Below are 14,386 nucleotides of genomic sequence, written 5' to 3' on the forward strand. Positions count from 1 at the left end.
TGGAGTGAAAATCTTCCCGTCGCTAAGTCCTCTTTGGGCCTAGCAATGGCTTTCAGCCCTAAAGGCATCTCTACTCATTGACGATATACATTTGTCCAGCAGCTCGAGTAGAGCGAAACTCGCTATACAAACCCGTAATGGAAGGCCTCTTCTTTAATATCAACGGCGGGTGGGTTTCAAAGTCCTCGCAAGGTTATGATATGCTAAGTCTTCAAGATATGTCGAAGGCATTGTTCGAGGCTACCGCAACACACTCTTGACAGGCCAGAGCTATGGAAACCTGACGCAATGCGAGACGATAGATGGTAACTTCGAACCTATTCTGTTCCCAGACGCCAGGCTGATAGACAATCAGATGTTAAATTACAACTCTCACCTGCTTATGGCGACTTCCTTGCCTCCCTCCCACCTAATCCTTCAACCTCTTCACTTGCCAATAAGACGACCGATAAGCTCGTCGCAGAGTTCAGATACTTGCAGGGTCAAGCAACTGGGACTCTGTCGAAGTTCATGGAGTACCTCACCTACGGATACATGATTGACAATGTCGCATTACTGATCACAGGCACTCTCCACGAAAGAGATACCAAAGACTTGTTGGAGAGATGTCATCCACTAGGGTGGTTTGAGGCGATGCCAGTACTTTGCGTTGCGACCAATATCGAAGAGCTGTATAACTCAGTACTAGTGGAGACACCGTTAGCGCCATATTTCAAGGGCTCACTCAGCCATCAAGACTTAGATGAGCTTAATATAGAGATCATCCGCAATACATTGTACAAGAACTACTTGGAAGACTTTTACAAGTTTACTACAGAACACCCGGAACTGAGGGGAACGCCGACATCTGATGTCATGGCAGAAGTCCTCGACTTTGAGGCAGACCGCAGAGCAATCAACATTACACTAAATTCATTTGGAACCGAGCTGTCAAAACAAGATCGAAGGAAGCTTTACCCAGAGTTTGGCAGACTTTATCCAGAAGGCACATTGATGCTTTCGCGAGCAGACGATATCGACGGTGTTTCGCTTGCCGTGAGCGGAGTCTCTGACTATAAGTCATTCTTCGATGCTGTAGGAATGAATGGTGGCATGAGCGCTTCGGGTCCGGGCAACATGGCAGGTGGCAGCGGTGGCGAAAACAAGAGTCTTGAAGACATGTTCTATCAGAAAGAGATGGAGATATCGAAGTTGGCGTTCACCAGACAATTTACACATGCAGTGATATACGCATGGGTGAAGCTGAGAGAGCAGGTAATTTCAACATCACTGTTGGTACATAACCGTTTGTTTATGCTTTTGTAGGAAATACGAAACATTACCTGGATCGCAGAGTGCATAGCACAGAACCAGAAAGAGCGTATAGGCAATTACATAAGTGTATTCTGAGTGCAATTGAAGCGATTTACAAAGTCCACACAGCAAGAGTTGGCGCGTCGATTGCGCAGAGATGTCTTGGGTTCGCAGATGCCGCGAGTGTATCCATACTGACTTGCAGCGAAGTTTCAAGGCTGTCTGAAGCTTCGATTGATGGGTGTGGATACTAGCCCCTGAGATCTCTTCTCCACGAGTGATCGTTTACATCTTATTTGATACGTTGGTTTCTTGGTTTCCTTGCATAAGTACCGCGCGGTCGGTCTGTAATTATACGTTTCCTTGGCTTACAGCTGTCAAGGCACGTTCCTACTTTGAGAACCTGTCCTTCACCTCGTCTGTGGACGGCTTAAGCCTGCGTTGACAAGAGATAATAGGACCAGTATCGGTTTTGAAGGATCAAAGCTAACTTGCAACCCACGATGACCCGAACAATCGATGTAGACTCTCAAATGATCACCTCATTGGCCGTGGCAGTCCAGAACTGGTCGTCTTTGTTGATCTCGCCAGGTGGACAAGGCTGAGCTCCTGCAGGCTGGCCACCAACCCCGCGCCACCGTGGAAATTGCAGATAGGCAAACGAGATTGTAACGCCTCAGCCTGATGAAATACGAGAAAAGTCTTGGATACCATTGGATATCATGCCGCCCTCTGACCTTAGCATGGAATTTCACCTATGTGATCGCCGCTTTGCAGCTCGCAATCCTTTTCTCGAGCTTCTATTCTCCTTTCCAAATTCTTTGTCTCACAACTGTTGACCAAGTTTGGCAGTATCGCAATCGCAGAATGCTTGATCTGCTTATTATAATTGGGCACGCTTTCCATACAATCTTGGCCAAAACCATCGAAGCCCGACAAATAGACTTCACGCCTTCAGCTAGTACCTACCTTCGCCGTGCTTTGCATGCAGCCACCGTCGCAAATGACCATCTCTATATAGATGGGGGCTCCTACTCATATCTTACCGGCAATGGCCCCGAGGTGGTAAACATGACCAGTACCCTCGTGCTTGATCTTACAAAAGACTTCACGAACACCAGTGCCAGCTTCACGTCCATACAAAAGCCATTCGGTGCGCCTCAGGGCCTCGTTCGTGATTTGTTTCACGATCAGAATGGAAAAGTTCTGTACACAGGTGTTGTCCTAGCACCACAGGGAGCAGACTTTGAACGACCGAGCAACGTTTGGACCCTCTCATTGGATGCGGAGGACAAAAGACTCTGGAACGAAACAAATTTGAGCATTTCACAGAATCAATCACGTAGAAATTCTGGTCTTGCGAGCGGTATCGGTAACGGTTGGATCCTTGGGGGCCAGGATTTTACAACAGACACCCATACGCTGACGGACTTGCTATCGCTCGATCTGGAGAATCAGGACATCACATCCATTCCGACTCCTTTGAAGTTGAAATGGACGAAGCTTCACTTAGTCCCAAACTTCGGGCCTGAAGGAATGCTCTTAGTACTCGGCGGTGTTACTGGGGACGATTATTTCACTTATCCGTCCTTTAACACCATTCCAGTCTTGGATCCAGGGACCAAGCAGTGGTACAACCAGACCACGACCGGGCAAAGTCCAGCCGGGAGGGGGGAGCACTGCCTTACAGGTATGGCATCTGCGAACGAGTCTTACGAAATATTTGTGTATGGTGGCCACAACTTCTCATGGGACACAGGATCGATTCCTTTCGATACGTTATATATCTTGACGTTGCCTGCATTCCACTGGATCCAGGTCAACTATCCGCCGCTGGAACCGAAGGGAGGCTTGACTTGTCATGCTGTCGTGGGAAGCCAGATCTTAGTCGTTGGTGGGTTCGATGCCTCGCAGGGATATCTTGATCCCTGTATGTCGACAAATGACCCGTTCGCCCAGGGATTAGGCGTCTTTGACCTTAAGACCCTGAGCTGGCAAGATCACTATAGTGCTAGCTCGCCTCCGTACATACAATCAGAAGCCGTGCAACAAGTCTATTCTCAAAGTCACCAGTAGGTCCAGGATCTTGGGGAGACTTTCGTGTACTCTGAAGCTGACGGGCATAGGACCACCACTGACAACCTTGATCCTGGAGTGGCAGCTCTCATACGCCAAGCAAATTTCAGCGCAGGTCAGTGGCACTTTCAAAGTCAAGACTATGCTAACGTGACAAGTACCTACCCTTGCTGCCAACAAGCCCAATGAAACCGCGTAAAACCCGTTTAAATCTCCACCTTCAACCCCAGCTTCGAGACATACAGACTAGGGGGCTGTCGGCGGTGGCATCGGCGGGGGCCTCATTGCGCTCTCCGTCCTTGTATCATCAGTAATTATACTGCTACGTCTTCGTAGAAGCAACAAAATGCTATCCCGGGGCCCGGTAATTCCGACGAGGACTCCTTCACAGCCTTCGAAGAAATTTGTTAGCGGACACTTTGTCAGCGAAATGGAAGAACAATCCCGGCCCCGAGAGCTAGGATCGGTGCCCTTGTATGAAGTGGACGGGAGCATGGAGGGTGGCAGAAGGATGGAATTGGGGTGAAAGAGGGGATCTTATGGATTGGGACATGTTGATGACGCCCAAAAGCTGACCTTATAATGTCCTTATTGAATCAGGTTATAGGGCAGCATCACATGCCTGTAGACATTGCTCTACGAGCGCTGCTGCACAATCGTCAACGCACATTTCTCAGTCTGGACGCCAGATCTTTGCCACTTGAGAGGTGTTAAATCTTTGCTTCGGCCCCTAACTTTACCTCGAGTGCGCCTCAAGCGCCTCAAAGTGTTTGCAGAAGCACGAGGAAGATGATGAGCCGATCAAAGGGGACAAAGCCTATCAACAGCTCAGCAGTACACGAAATTTCTAGCAGAGTCCAATCCTTTGGGTGATCGCTGTGACACCAAAACGAGCTGTCAAAATTCCCTCAAGTGGCACATGGCTGATTGACTGCGAAATGATGATGGGCGACTGACAAGATCGATGATCTCCGACGCCATGTACACCATTGAACAACAAACTGACAGGCTCTACATCTTGGTCTCGTTCTGATCAACTGCGTTCAAAAAGGCTAGTGTCACGCGGCCAATCAAATGATAAGCAAGAGCGATCATGATCAACTGAACAAGCATCTAATTCTCACGCATAAAGGAGCTCAACTCAGACTTGGACGAGGTATCTGTGAGCACTGCTGGTGGAGACGAAGATGGGGACGGCGTCGGAGTTCCTGTAAACTCTTCCGCGGCAGCTAGACCTGATGATACTGCACTCTCTGAGGGGACCAAGGCTAACCAGGTCATTCTAGCCGACGAATGATAGCTCGTTGCAATGGCGTCTGACTTCACAATGTGGACGAGTTGTTGATGCTGCATGCGGAACTTAAATCCTACCCTTCGCTTTCGCGCTACGGATATCAATCTTGGGCTGTCTACATCCATACTCCCTCGGGTATCAAGATGATTGCACAACGACGTCTTATTTCATTGTCCTCTTGCATGACTTTATGTGGACAGAATCTTATCGCGAGATCCCTTGTTGGCTCGCATTTCCGAACTTTGTAATGTGCAAGTATTCTGGTGCTAGCCATACTTCCTCACCCTAGAGCCTCGATCTTACTTCCACCCGCCTGTTTGCCCATTTAGGAAGGTCCCTCAATCTTCGGACTCGGGAACAGGTACTTCTCATGGTCAAGTTGTATCAACATCTGATCATTTCTGTTGTCTAAAAATTGGAAGTTACATCGTTCGCCAGTGACGAAAATAGTGTTGCAACTTGAGAAGCCTCGAAAGGCTGGCTAGAATCTTGACCTTGTCACTAAGGCGGGTCAAGCGATGGACTAAGGGCAGGAACAAGGTTGAATGGTACGTCAAAGTCAGTACAGGATTCCACGAGAACAACGGTCTAAATCACACAACAGCTTACTTGAATCTCGGCGGCGTCCGACGATTCAGCGTGCGAATCTAGGCCCACAGCGAGCCGCCTCGGTCACCTAAATCGAAATATGGCTTATCTGTTGCGAGCTCAGGATGAATTTTATATACCACGGCCCAGCTCTACTACTTTCAAAGCTCGAAAGGATACGCAATCGATCCCACAAGATGTCTCCAGATTCTGCGGGGTCACACACTCGAAGCACGCTAGACCCTTGTCGATCATGATCTAAGATGGACCAAGCTGCGCATTATCGAGCTGCGTCGTTACAAGGTTACTGCTAGTAGGAGCCATCGTTGAGACGACTGGTCAATGCTTCTTGTCAAGCTGCGCTAACAACATCAACTGAAATGTGGCGTCTGCATAAGATAAACACGCTTTAGCGTTGTTCTGCAGCGATCCCAAGGCCGACGATGTCCGGTAGAATAAGGCCAAGCTCCTTATGGTCTAGGGAAACGTTAGTGAGACAACAAGCTCTGCGTTGTGGTGTCTTTGCAATCATGTCCGCTTTCTGTGCTCTATTGTAGACTAGCAATGTGAGGTCAGTTGAGCGGTAAGCGAGATAGATGTTAACCAGAATGCTTAACTTGAAGAGCTAGTATTCCTTGCAGAGACTAAGGATCCGTACGTATCCCGGCTGACGAAGTACGGCAAAGCTTGAGCGCTTGGAACGGACTCCTATAAAGCTTCAGAGTCTGCCTGTCTACCATGCTTCAGTCACAGCATCCAGCCTTCTCCTCTCAGACCAACAATACTTCGCTACGTTGAGGGTCAACGACAAATCTCGCATTGCTGTATCACAAGTTGATACCGAGCGCTCAACAGACGTTGCAAATAGTCTCTGCCGACCATGCATTCGGCAACCGCACTCGTCATCACCGCTATCGCGATAGCTACCGTCCATGTCTCCGCGACTCGCTATTGCCAGTGTGAGAATGAACAATACGGCCGCATCTTCTCTGGGATCAATGAGGTCTGCAGTACTCTGAGCAACGACTGGTGTAGTACGAACTGCAACGTTGCCGCCAAAAATTGCAACTACTGTCAATTCAAACCCGCTGGCTACGGCAACGACGCTGACTACGAGTCATTGAAATCCTGGTGTTACAAACAGGAAGGCTACGACCTTCAAACCGATAAGTATTTTAAAGGTAGCATCGTCTATTGCTATTCAGCCAAAAATGCCATTCCTCAGAGCTGGTACGACCCCAGCTGCGGACATCAAAGCAATGGCGATTGGGACAAGACACCACAGCAACCAGCACCTCCTGCAGAGACCAACGTCACCCAAGTTCCACCCAGCAACTACTTGATTGTCAACTATTGGTTGAAGAAGGTGAACCGACTGGGCAGTCATGAGTGCAAAGACATCTATAAATCAGCCATCAACAAGGTTGCCTCTGCATTTCTCAGCCTTCATCCCGACTGCGGCAATGACACGCAACGTCCGGATACCGATAACATCCGCTATTTGGCCTGTCCAGTATACACTTACCTCGATCTAGATCCTCGTATAATCCAGCTCAACGCAGATCTTGACAAGGTATGCTTGAATGTTGCTGGTGGAGACGAAGGGGGAGAAGGTCCTGGAGCTCCCACTGCGGCAATTGCGGGACCGGAGGAAACTGGGCTTTCCAAGGGCGCCGCGAAAGAGCAGGCCGTTATAATCGATTTGTGAAGGCTCGGACATTAGCGCCTATATCATTGTGAATACGTGATGATTAGCAGGTTGAGATACAAGTGAATCGTTCATGCTGTATTGAGATATCATTCGGTCCTGAGGAATCATCCTTTGCTGCGTTCACTGATCATATGATTCCCTCTTTTCCCTCTCAGGAAGGTACCTCCATCCACTGGAGTCCTCAAATTCGGAACAGACACTGCTCATCCTACCGGTAAGCTGCCGATTCGTTGTTAAGTGCTGCTCACAAGGCTCTTCCCCACAATCATACCATGTGCTTAGGTCCCAATTGCATCACGCACCGTTGTGAAGCTACCAGCTTTTCGTACCCCGCATGTCTTTGGAGGCTCATCGTGCGACTGTTGACATGGAGCGCACCATCAAAAACTCCCTTGTTACTGTGTTGAAGGCATTATGTCCTGGATAGTCGTCTTCGCTCGCCTGCTTTTGCTCAACTTTTCTACTCAAACGTCATCTCCATTGCAAAAGTACACTATCACTGCCCCAGGCATCAACGCTTCTTTCATCCCATATGGTGCTCGCCTGACTAATCTGCTTGTAAATGACCACAATGGCAATTCGCAAGACATCGCACTTGGCTACGATGATCCGGACCAATACATAAGAGACACCGAAACCAATCACACCTACTTCAGACCCGTGGTAGGTCGCTACGCCAACCACATTAAAAACGGCACCTTCACCCTCAATCATCTGAATGGTGTGACCTCTCAGATCCCCACAAACGATAACAGCGGCGCAGATACCCTTCATGGCGGCTCAATCGGGTACGACCAGCGCAACTGGACCGTCAATTCAACCCGTGTAACTTTCTCCCTGCTCGACCTCGCCTTCGAAGGGTTCCCCGGCTCCATAATCACGTACGCCACGTACACCGTCTCCTCAGATCCAACCCCAAAATGGACATCTCGGCTCGTTTCCGTACCTCTTGATGAGCTCACGCCCATCATGCTGGCTAATCATGTTTACTGGAACCTCGACGCTTTCACGAATCCTGATGATGCTACGGTGCTGAATAACACACTTCATATGCCCTACGCCAGGCGGTATATCGGAATCGACAATATCGAAGTCCCGACGGGGGTCCTCAACACGGTTGCTGGAACACCCCTGGACTTCACATCTCCGAAGCAGATCGGACGGGATATCAACACCGCAATTAATTCCTGCGGGTTCAATTGTACTCGTTACGACAACGCATTCATCCTCGATCGCCCTGGCTCGTCTGGCGTAGATTCCACGGATCTGAGCATGTTAACCCTGGCTTCGCCTGTGACTGGCATTCAGGTGGATGTGTGGACCAATCAGCAGAGCGTGCAGATTTATAGCTGTAATGGTCAGAACGGGACTATTGGGGTTAAGGAGAGTCAGCAGCACAAGAGTGGTGGGGAGAGGACGTTTGTGGAGAAATATGGGTGCGTGGTTATTGAGACGCAGCAGTGGATTAATGGGGTTAATCATCCGGAGTGGGGGCAGGAGGGGTATCAGGTTTTTGGGCCGGAGACGGGACCGGCGGTTGTGTGGGCGGAGTATGCTTTTAGTATAGTGAAGTCGTGAGGGATGGACAAGGGGGGGGTAAAGATGCTTTCAATTGGTTGATTGTGGTTAGTTGTAGGTTTTACTTTTGGCCTTTCTTTAAGACACATTCGTTTCCGCTTTGAATCTTTTCTCTCCTGCCGGTCTTTTCCTTTTTGGCACCATTTCTGTTACTCAAGTGCTCGAGTAGATTTCAGGATTGACCCAACCTTGGTCTTGAATATAGTTAGAAGCTATCTTTTGACAAAGATCTGGCAACTCTGAGTATCTTTTCAGGGAATTACTTTCTTTCCCTTGGTAGGGGCCGAGGCCTGGTGTGGTCATTGAGGGAGATATTGCGAACCTGTACTGACGCTTGGAGATTCGTCCCACCTTGTATATTCCATCTCTGATGTCAGGCCAGTACAACTTAGCAAAAGCTGGTAGCATTTGCTGCTGGAAAGCCTCTCCAACTAAATATGCCAATTCTCCTGATAGATCCTGCGCTGCTCCTTTTCGTCCGTATAGATCCTCCCTGAAGCGCTGAAAGCTTTGAGGTTGCCACTGCGATACTGAGAACGCTGCTTGTTGGTAGGACATTTTCATCATCTGGAAGCGGAATGGTGTAGATGGGTTCATACTCTGCCTAAAATCCACCTGTTCTAATTTAGTGAGATCGTAACGTAATCATTAGTAGACATACAGTAATGTCCAGGTTTTTTCGGCCTATTGCAAAATAGTCTGTAGGACTGGAGCCTTGCAATGTTATTTGAGCATCGTCCTCAGAGAAAAAGTACTCGAACACTTCCTCGCCGGCTAGGTGGACTAATGTCGTGATCAGCTCTTGAAAGTCAACATCATGATTTTCAAGGGACGGCAAAGCCCTGATCTCCTCGATGCGATCGGAAGTGACATGAAGGCCAGGCATATTTGGTCTTGCGGTGCTTTTGATGACACCTTCAACACCTTGACCGTGGTCTGAAGGGTGTGCTCTATCAATCACTGGAATAAGACGCTTTTCGAGTTCAGTAACGCCTTCCCTTACAGCATCGGTCATCATAGATTTGAGACTCTGTGCTTGCTCTGCGGTAAAGCCGGGCATAGCATTAGCAGATGACTGAGCCATCTTGGGCGGTCCTTGGTGATGGGTAACAGAAGACGAAGGGGAAGAAGTTAAGGTGCTTCCATGAAACCTGAATCAAAATCATACGTCATGATACTTTGAGTATTCACTTTCAAAGCCACACTACATTCACTCGGCTGTAATGTCTATCAGAATTCTCATGATCGCTATCAGGGTCGAGTGATGATGATTATTGGCAGGTTAGGGCCTCAGATGAAGGCCTGATTTACAGATTACTGTTCGAGGCGATATCGCAATAATCTGCTCAAAAGCCTCGATGTCCTGTGAAACGATAAATTTCCATGGGTTTGTCAAGATGACGAACAGGGGATTTACTCAACCTTCCAACGAAAATTAAGTGCTATTACCTACATGGATGACTTAATAATGATTGCAACAATCAGTGCATGGCTGAGACAATTTGAGCAGATCCCATAAGTAGTACCAGCTGCTGCAGGAACCATTTTTTCCCATAAGAGCTTGTTCGTGTATTCCCATCGATCTAGATGGTACGCAAGCAGCCATACTGACTGCTGGAACGGAGTCCTGATTTCGAAACTAGGAGGAAACGAAGCCCGCTGTCGATTCCGCCACTTCTCATGAACTCTCGCATAATGCACTCGTCCTCGGGCTTCTTTCTGGTCAATGAAGCTAATACTTGCATTCCTCACTCTCAATGCTGATGTGACGGGAACAGTGAGCTCGGGGGGTAGGGCAGGGTCTGGAAAGCATTCTGTTTCGCAATAAAGTATATTATACAATGAAAATAGGAAGTGGCACTTTATCCGTGCATTGTAAGCTTTTTGTGATGAACCAGTCAAATACTGCGCTTTTGTATAGCAGGCAGACTTTCAAGGTGGAAGAGAATGTCGAAGGGCCAACTCACTAGCCATTGCAAACCCAGCATTGATCGGCGCCATGCTTCTCGTGCGAGTAGTAGCGCTACGGACATTGGTCTCGAGCATGCTTCACATCAATCGTCGGCAAATTCGTCGAGGCAGCCACCTCGCTTTATCAACTCGCCATATACGCTCTTTGATGCAGGATCCATTGTGACGGCTGCAAGCAGATGCGTTCCCAGAGAAGAGTACCCCCCTTTTAATGACGCTGATAGAGATACTTCTCTGTGTCTTGTTGTGAGGGATGGAAAAGGGGGTTGATGCCAAGCAGCCAAATCGGGTCACGCCACTCACGTGGCTACGTGGCACGCTAAAGATATTAGCGTAGTCGTTCCCGCTGTTGTTTATTTGGTTGACCTTCCACTTCTGATGAAATAGTTCTGTGATGTGTGATCACTCGGTTCAACTCAGATACGATTCTCATCAAAGTCAATCGCAGTATGTACGACTCAAGTGTATCCTCGCTTGATCCATTGGCTCTGTCAAGCACCCATGCTCCCACAGCCTCGACCTCCAACGCTAAGCGTCCAAGCATCTCCCCACGCAAGCCCTTAGCCACTAGCTCTGGCAATGCACGAATTCAAGAGTTTTATGTGACCACACCACCGGCCAAACTTCGTACTTCTTCGCCAACGAAAAGATCAGTGGACGATCAGACCATCGAAAGTCCATGGCGCATCAAGTTGACGGTAGAAGCGGAGAGATTGGAGGATGATACAACTGACGCACCTGCTGCAAATGTGAGGGAGCGAACTACTACGACTTTCATTCCTCTCAAAGGCGGCGAAGATGAATCAATCGTCGCAAAGAGAGGGCGGGGGCGACCAAGAAAATCACTGGATGCGCCGAGTAAAAGGAAAGGAACCCCAAAGCCCAAGGGTGCCGCAAGGCGCCAAACAGCTCCTGGGTTCGAGGGGATACAGTCTGACGACATATGGGCACCAACGCCTTCACAAAGATCTGGTAAAGCCGAGCCTGAGATGGAGACCGCCAGTCCGGCACCCTCACCGAGTCGTAGCACTCCAACTCGGACTGTCAAAGCGAGACCCTTTTCGCGCTCGCGAAGTCGAAACCGGAGGAAGGAGATCACACCGAAAAAGCCGGGACGATCGATGGTAGATGAGAGCGAAGCAAGCCTAGCGGAAACGCCGAGCCAGCTTACGGAAACAAGGAGAGTCTCTAAGAAATCAAGTTGGTCCTCCAATTCGAAAGAACGATCGGATGCAGAAGTGGACCATTCCCTTTCACAATTGCCTTGCAAAGGCAATGAGACGCATTCGTCAGCCTTGGACCGTTCTACACAGGACGTTGAGGATGAGAATATGTGGAGACAAATGATACGCAAAGACACCGTATCACCCGATCCGGAAGGAGAGCCGACTCAGACTAAAGATGCTTCACCAGATCCAACGGAACAACACTATGAGTATGACACGATTCTCGAGAGTGAAGGATTTAGTATGGTATCAGTGGAATCTTTGAGCTCGGCAGAAAGCAGACAGGCCATCTCTTCACCACAGACTGCTCCAGCAATCCCGCATGACCATACTGCCATATCGGACGCTTCTCATTCCCAGAGTCTACGTGAGGAGTCGCGACAATCACATGACGAGTTCCCAGAGAACGCCAGCCTCCAGGACTCGTGCAAAAAATCTAACGAGTCCTCAGACAAGGAACCCCTTTCTACTCACAACGTACAGACTCCCATATCAGGAAAGCTCACACCAACGCAACCAGGAGCCCCGCAGCAGTCTCTGACCTTAGCTTCAGGTAGAATATTAGATGAACCATCTAATGGGACACCTCAATTTGACAGAGTTGTCCGCGCAGGTACAGTTCTTCAGTCTGTACCATCACCAGACCAACAAGTCCTCGAGAAGGGTGAACAAAGTTTGGCCTCCCCATTCCATGGAGGTAACAGATCACTCGGTCAGTCGCCAACTGCTGAGCGGTCTGCAACGAAAGTGAAGAATGCGTCGAGTCCAGCCGATGAACCATCTAGTATCTTTGGGGGGTTTTCAGCTGCAACGAGACGAGAGCTAAAAGCAGGCTTGAGACTTGGAGAAGAATTGAGCAAGAGGGAGCATGCAAGCATTTCCATAATTAACGAAGCTCAAAGCCCACATTACTCTTCGACTTCTACATCGAAGAACAGCAGTCCAAGGACCCCAGAACGGAGAAATGACTTGTATCCTGACTTGTCGAATGCTCAGCTCCCTAGCCCCGCCAGAAGTGACTTTAGTGATGGACAAGATCCAATGAGCTGGAGGGCTGAGGTCAACCCATATTTAGTGGATTCGAAACTTGAGGGCCAGTTAACAGTAGAAGCACACACGGACACTAAGCCTTCTGAACATCATACGGACTATACCATGCTAGCCAGGGAGGCCGAATGGCAGCGGGAGCGAGAGGCTGTTATCAAACAAATCCAGGATGCAAACAAGAGCCAAGTCATTGTCATCGATAGTGATGACGACGAACCTCATGGTAGCAGCACTGAAGACGTATCATCTGCTACTGAAAGTTCAACACCTAAAGTCAATTTGAATACCCTTGAAGAGACTTCGAATACTTCTATGCCAAGACTCGAAACTCCAAAGCTAGAACAAGCGAGACGTCGTCGTAGCAAACTGCCAAGTCCCTGGACACGGGAGCCTTCTGAGACCTCAAGAGCTGATTCCGAACGCAATGAATCTGATGTTTTTTGGCAGCCCAATAGCGCTCAGAGGGAGATTGCTAGGAGGCGCCAAGAAAGGAGAGATCAACGAGAGAACTCAGAGACTCTCTCGGAACAGAGTCTAATCAATTCAAACATTGGAGTACGTCGCGTCGTTAAATCGGCTCGGAACGTGAGCGAAGACATATCTCGTCCTCCACTCCAGAGTGACGAAGGCACCACGAGTCAGCATTCTGATGTCGATGACCTGAGCCTCCAGACAACACACCTGTCTCTCACCGATGGATCGACCATATCTCAGACACCCCATCACCATGCTTCTTTTGTCCCTCTGCCAGAATCTCCCACAAAAGTCCCAATCGATCCCGACCTCCTCAGCGGCGAAGATGAGACAGAGATCAAATGCGAGAGAGTGTCAACCAATGTGGTCGAAAATCCTCCACTTCCGCCATCATGGTTCTCAGCTATCACCGCACCTCTCAAATACATGTTCACTCCAAAGCCCGCCCTACCACCAGCAACAGTCGACGAAGTCCTCGCTTCCTCGATTCCAGAACCTCTCAGCATGGTACTTCCCATGGACGAGACCCACTACCGTGCCCTCGAGCCCCTTTGCGATGTCTCAACCTTCTACACTCCAAGACTGCTCCCTCACAACCCGCGCTCCAACTCCGCCGCCCTCCTCGGCCAAACAGTGACGACCCACGATGGCTGGGCTCGCACCATCACCGAAGCCGATTGCGGCATCATAGACGCATTTGTTCTAGTCCTCCGTGAACGCAAAATCAAGCCCGAGCACGATAGGGATTACTACTCTACTCAACGAGTCACATGCGTCGATGTAATGTTGGCGATTGCGCGCATCTGGAGCCAGCAAGTCATGCGTGGAGAAATCAAATTGAAGGCTTTTAAAGGCGCAAAGGCAGGGCTGAGGAAGCAGGGAGATAGGATATGGTGCGAGGCAGATATCGATCCGAAGGCGAGCTCGAGGGCGTACTATGAAGAGAAGAGGCAGCAGATAGTGGAGAATGGGATGCCGAGTTGGCGGGAGATGGGGCTGAAGGGGCCATTTGATCTCAGTTGCGTCCGGGGTCCAAGGAAAGATGATCGATTTCATGGAGTGCCTGGGGCAGGGTCTGTGACGGGATCGGTCGTGATAGGCCTGAAGTTTTGGTGAAGATGTAATGCC

At 49.3% G+C, this 14,386-nt stretch overlaps 6 protein-coding genes across 6 annotated transcripts; 5 read left to right on the plus strand and 1 right to left on the minus strand.

Moving 5' to 3' along the window:
- Positions 1–137: 137 nt before the first annotated feature.
- Positions 138–1,389, plus strand: VMA6 (H(+)-transporting V0 sector ATPase subunit d; the record flags this gene model as incomplete). The annotated part of the gene is made up of 4 exons (XM_044815682.1): positions 138–169; positions 217–305; positions 356–1,254; positions 1,306–1,389. 4 exons carry the CDS (start codon positions 138–140, stop codon positions 1,387–1,389), a joined length of 1,104 nt encoding a protein of 367 aa, XP_044667556.1.
- Positions 1,390–2,160: 771 nt separating this feature from the next.
- Positions 2,161–3,568, plus strand: KY384_007191 (uncharacterized protein; the record flags this gene model as incomplete). The annotated part of the gene is made up of 3 exons (XM_044815683.1): positions 2,161–3,365; positions 3,420–3,484; positions 3,528–3,568. The coding sequence occupies 3 exons, from the start codon at positions 2,161–2,163 to the stop codon at positions 3,566–3,568; spliced, it is 1,311 nt and encodes a 436-aa protein (XP_044667557.1).
- Positions 3,569–6,131: 2,563 nt separating this feature from the next.
- Positions 6,132–6,959, plus strand: KY384_007192 (uncharacterized protein; the record flags this gene model as incomplete). The annotated part of the gene is made up of 1 exon (XM_044815684.1): positions 6,132–6,959. One exon carries the CDS (start codon positions 6,132–6,134, stop codon positions 6,957–6,959), a length of 828 nt encoding a protein of 275 aa, XP_044667558.1.
- A 417-nt stretch (positions 6,960–7,376) lies between these two features.
- Positions 7,377–8,540, plus strand: KY384_007193 (uncharacterized protein; the record flags this gene model as incomplete). Its single annotated transcript, XM_044815685.1, has 1 exon — positions 7,377–8,540. The coding sequence occupies one exon, from the start codon at positions 7,377–7,379 to the stop codon at positions 8,538–8,540; it is 1,164 nt and encodes a 387-aa protein (XP_044667559.1).
- A 153-nt stretch (positions 8,541–8,693) lies between these two features.
- KY384_007194 (uncharacterized protein) lies at positions 8,694–9,624 on the minus strand (the record flags this gene model as incomplete). Its single annotated transcript, XM_044815686.1, has 2 exons — positions 8,694–9,155; positions 9,202–9,624. 2 exons carry the CDS (start codon positions 9,622–9,624, stop codon positions 8,694–8,696), a joined length of 885 nt encoding a protein of 294 aa, XP_044667560.1.
- Positions 9,625–10,960: 1,336 nt separating this feature from the next.
- Positions 10,961–14,374, plus strand: KY384_007195 (uncharacterized protein; the record flags this gene model as incomplete). Its single annotated transcript, XM_044815687.1, has 1 exon — positions 10,961–14,374. One exon carries the CDS (start codon positions 10,961–10,963, stop codon positions 14,372–14,374), a length of 3,414 nt encoding a protein of 1,137 aa, XP_044667561.1.
- Positions 14,375–14,386: the final 12 nt, after the last annotated feature.

This window comes from Bacidia gigantensis, assembly GCF_019456465.1.
Source record: "Bacidia gigantensis strain McMullin 20006 chromosome Unknown contig_255, whole genome shotgun sequence".
NCBI classification, from domain to species: Eukaryota; Fungi; Ascomycota; class Lecanoromycetes; order Lecanorales; family Ramalinaceae; genus Bacidia; species Bacidia gigantensis.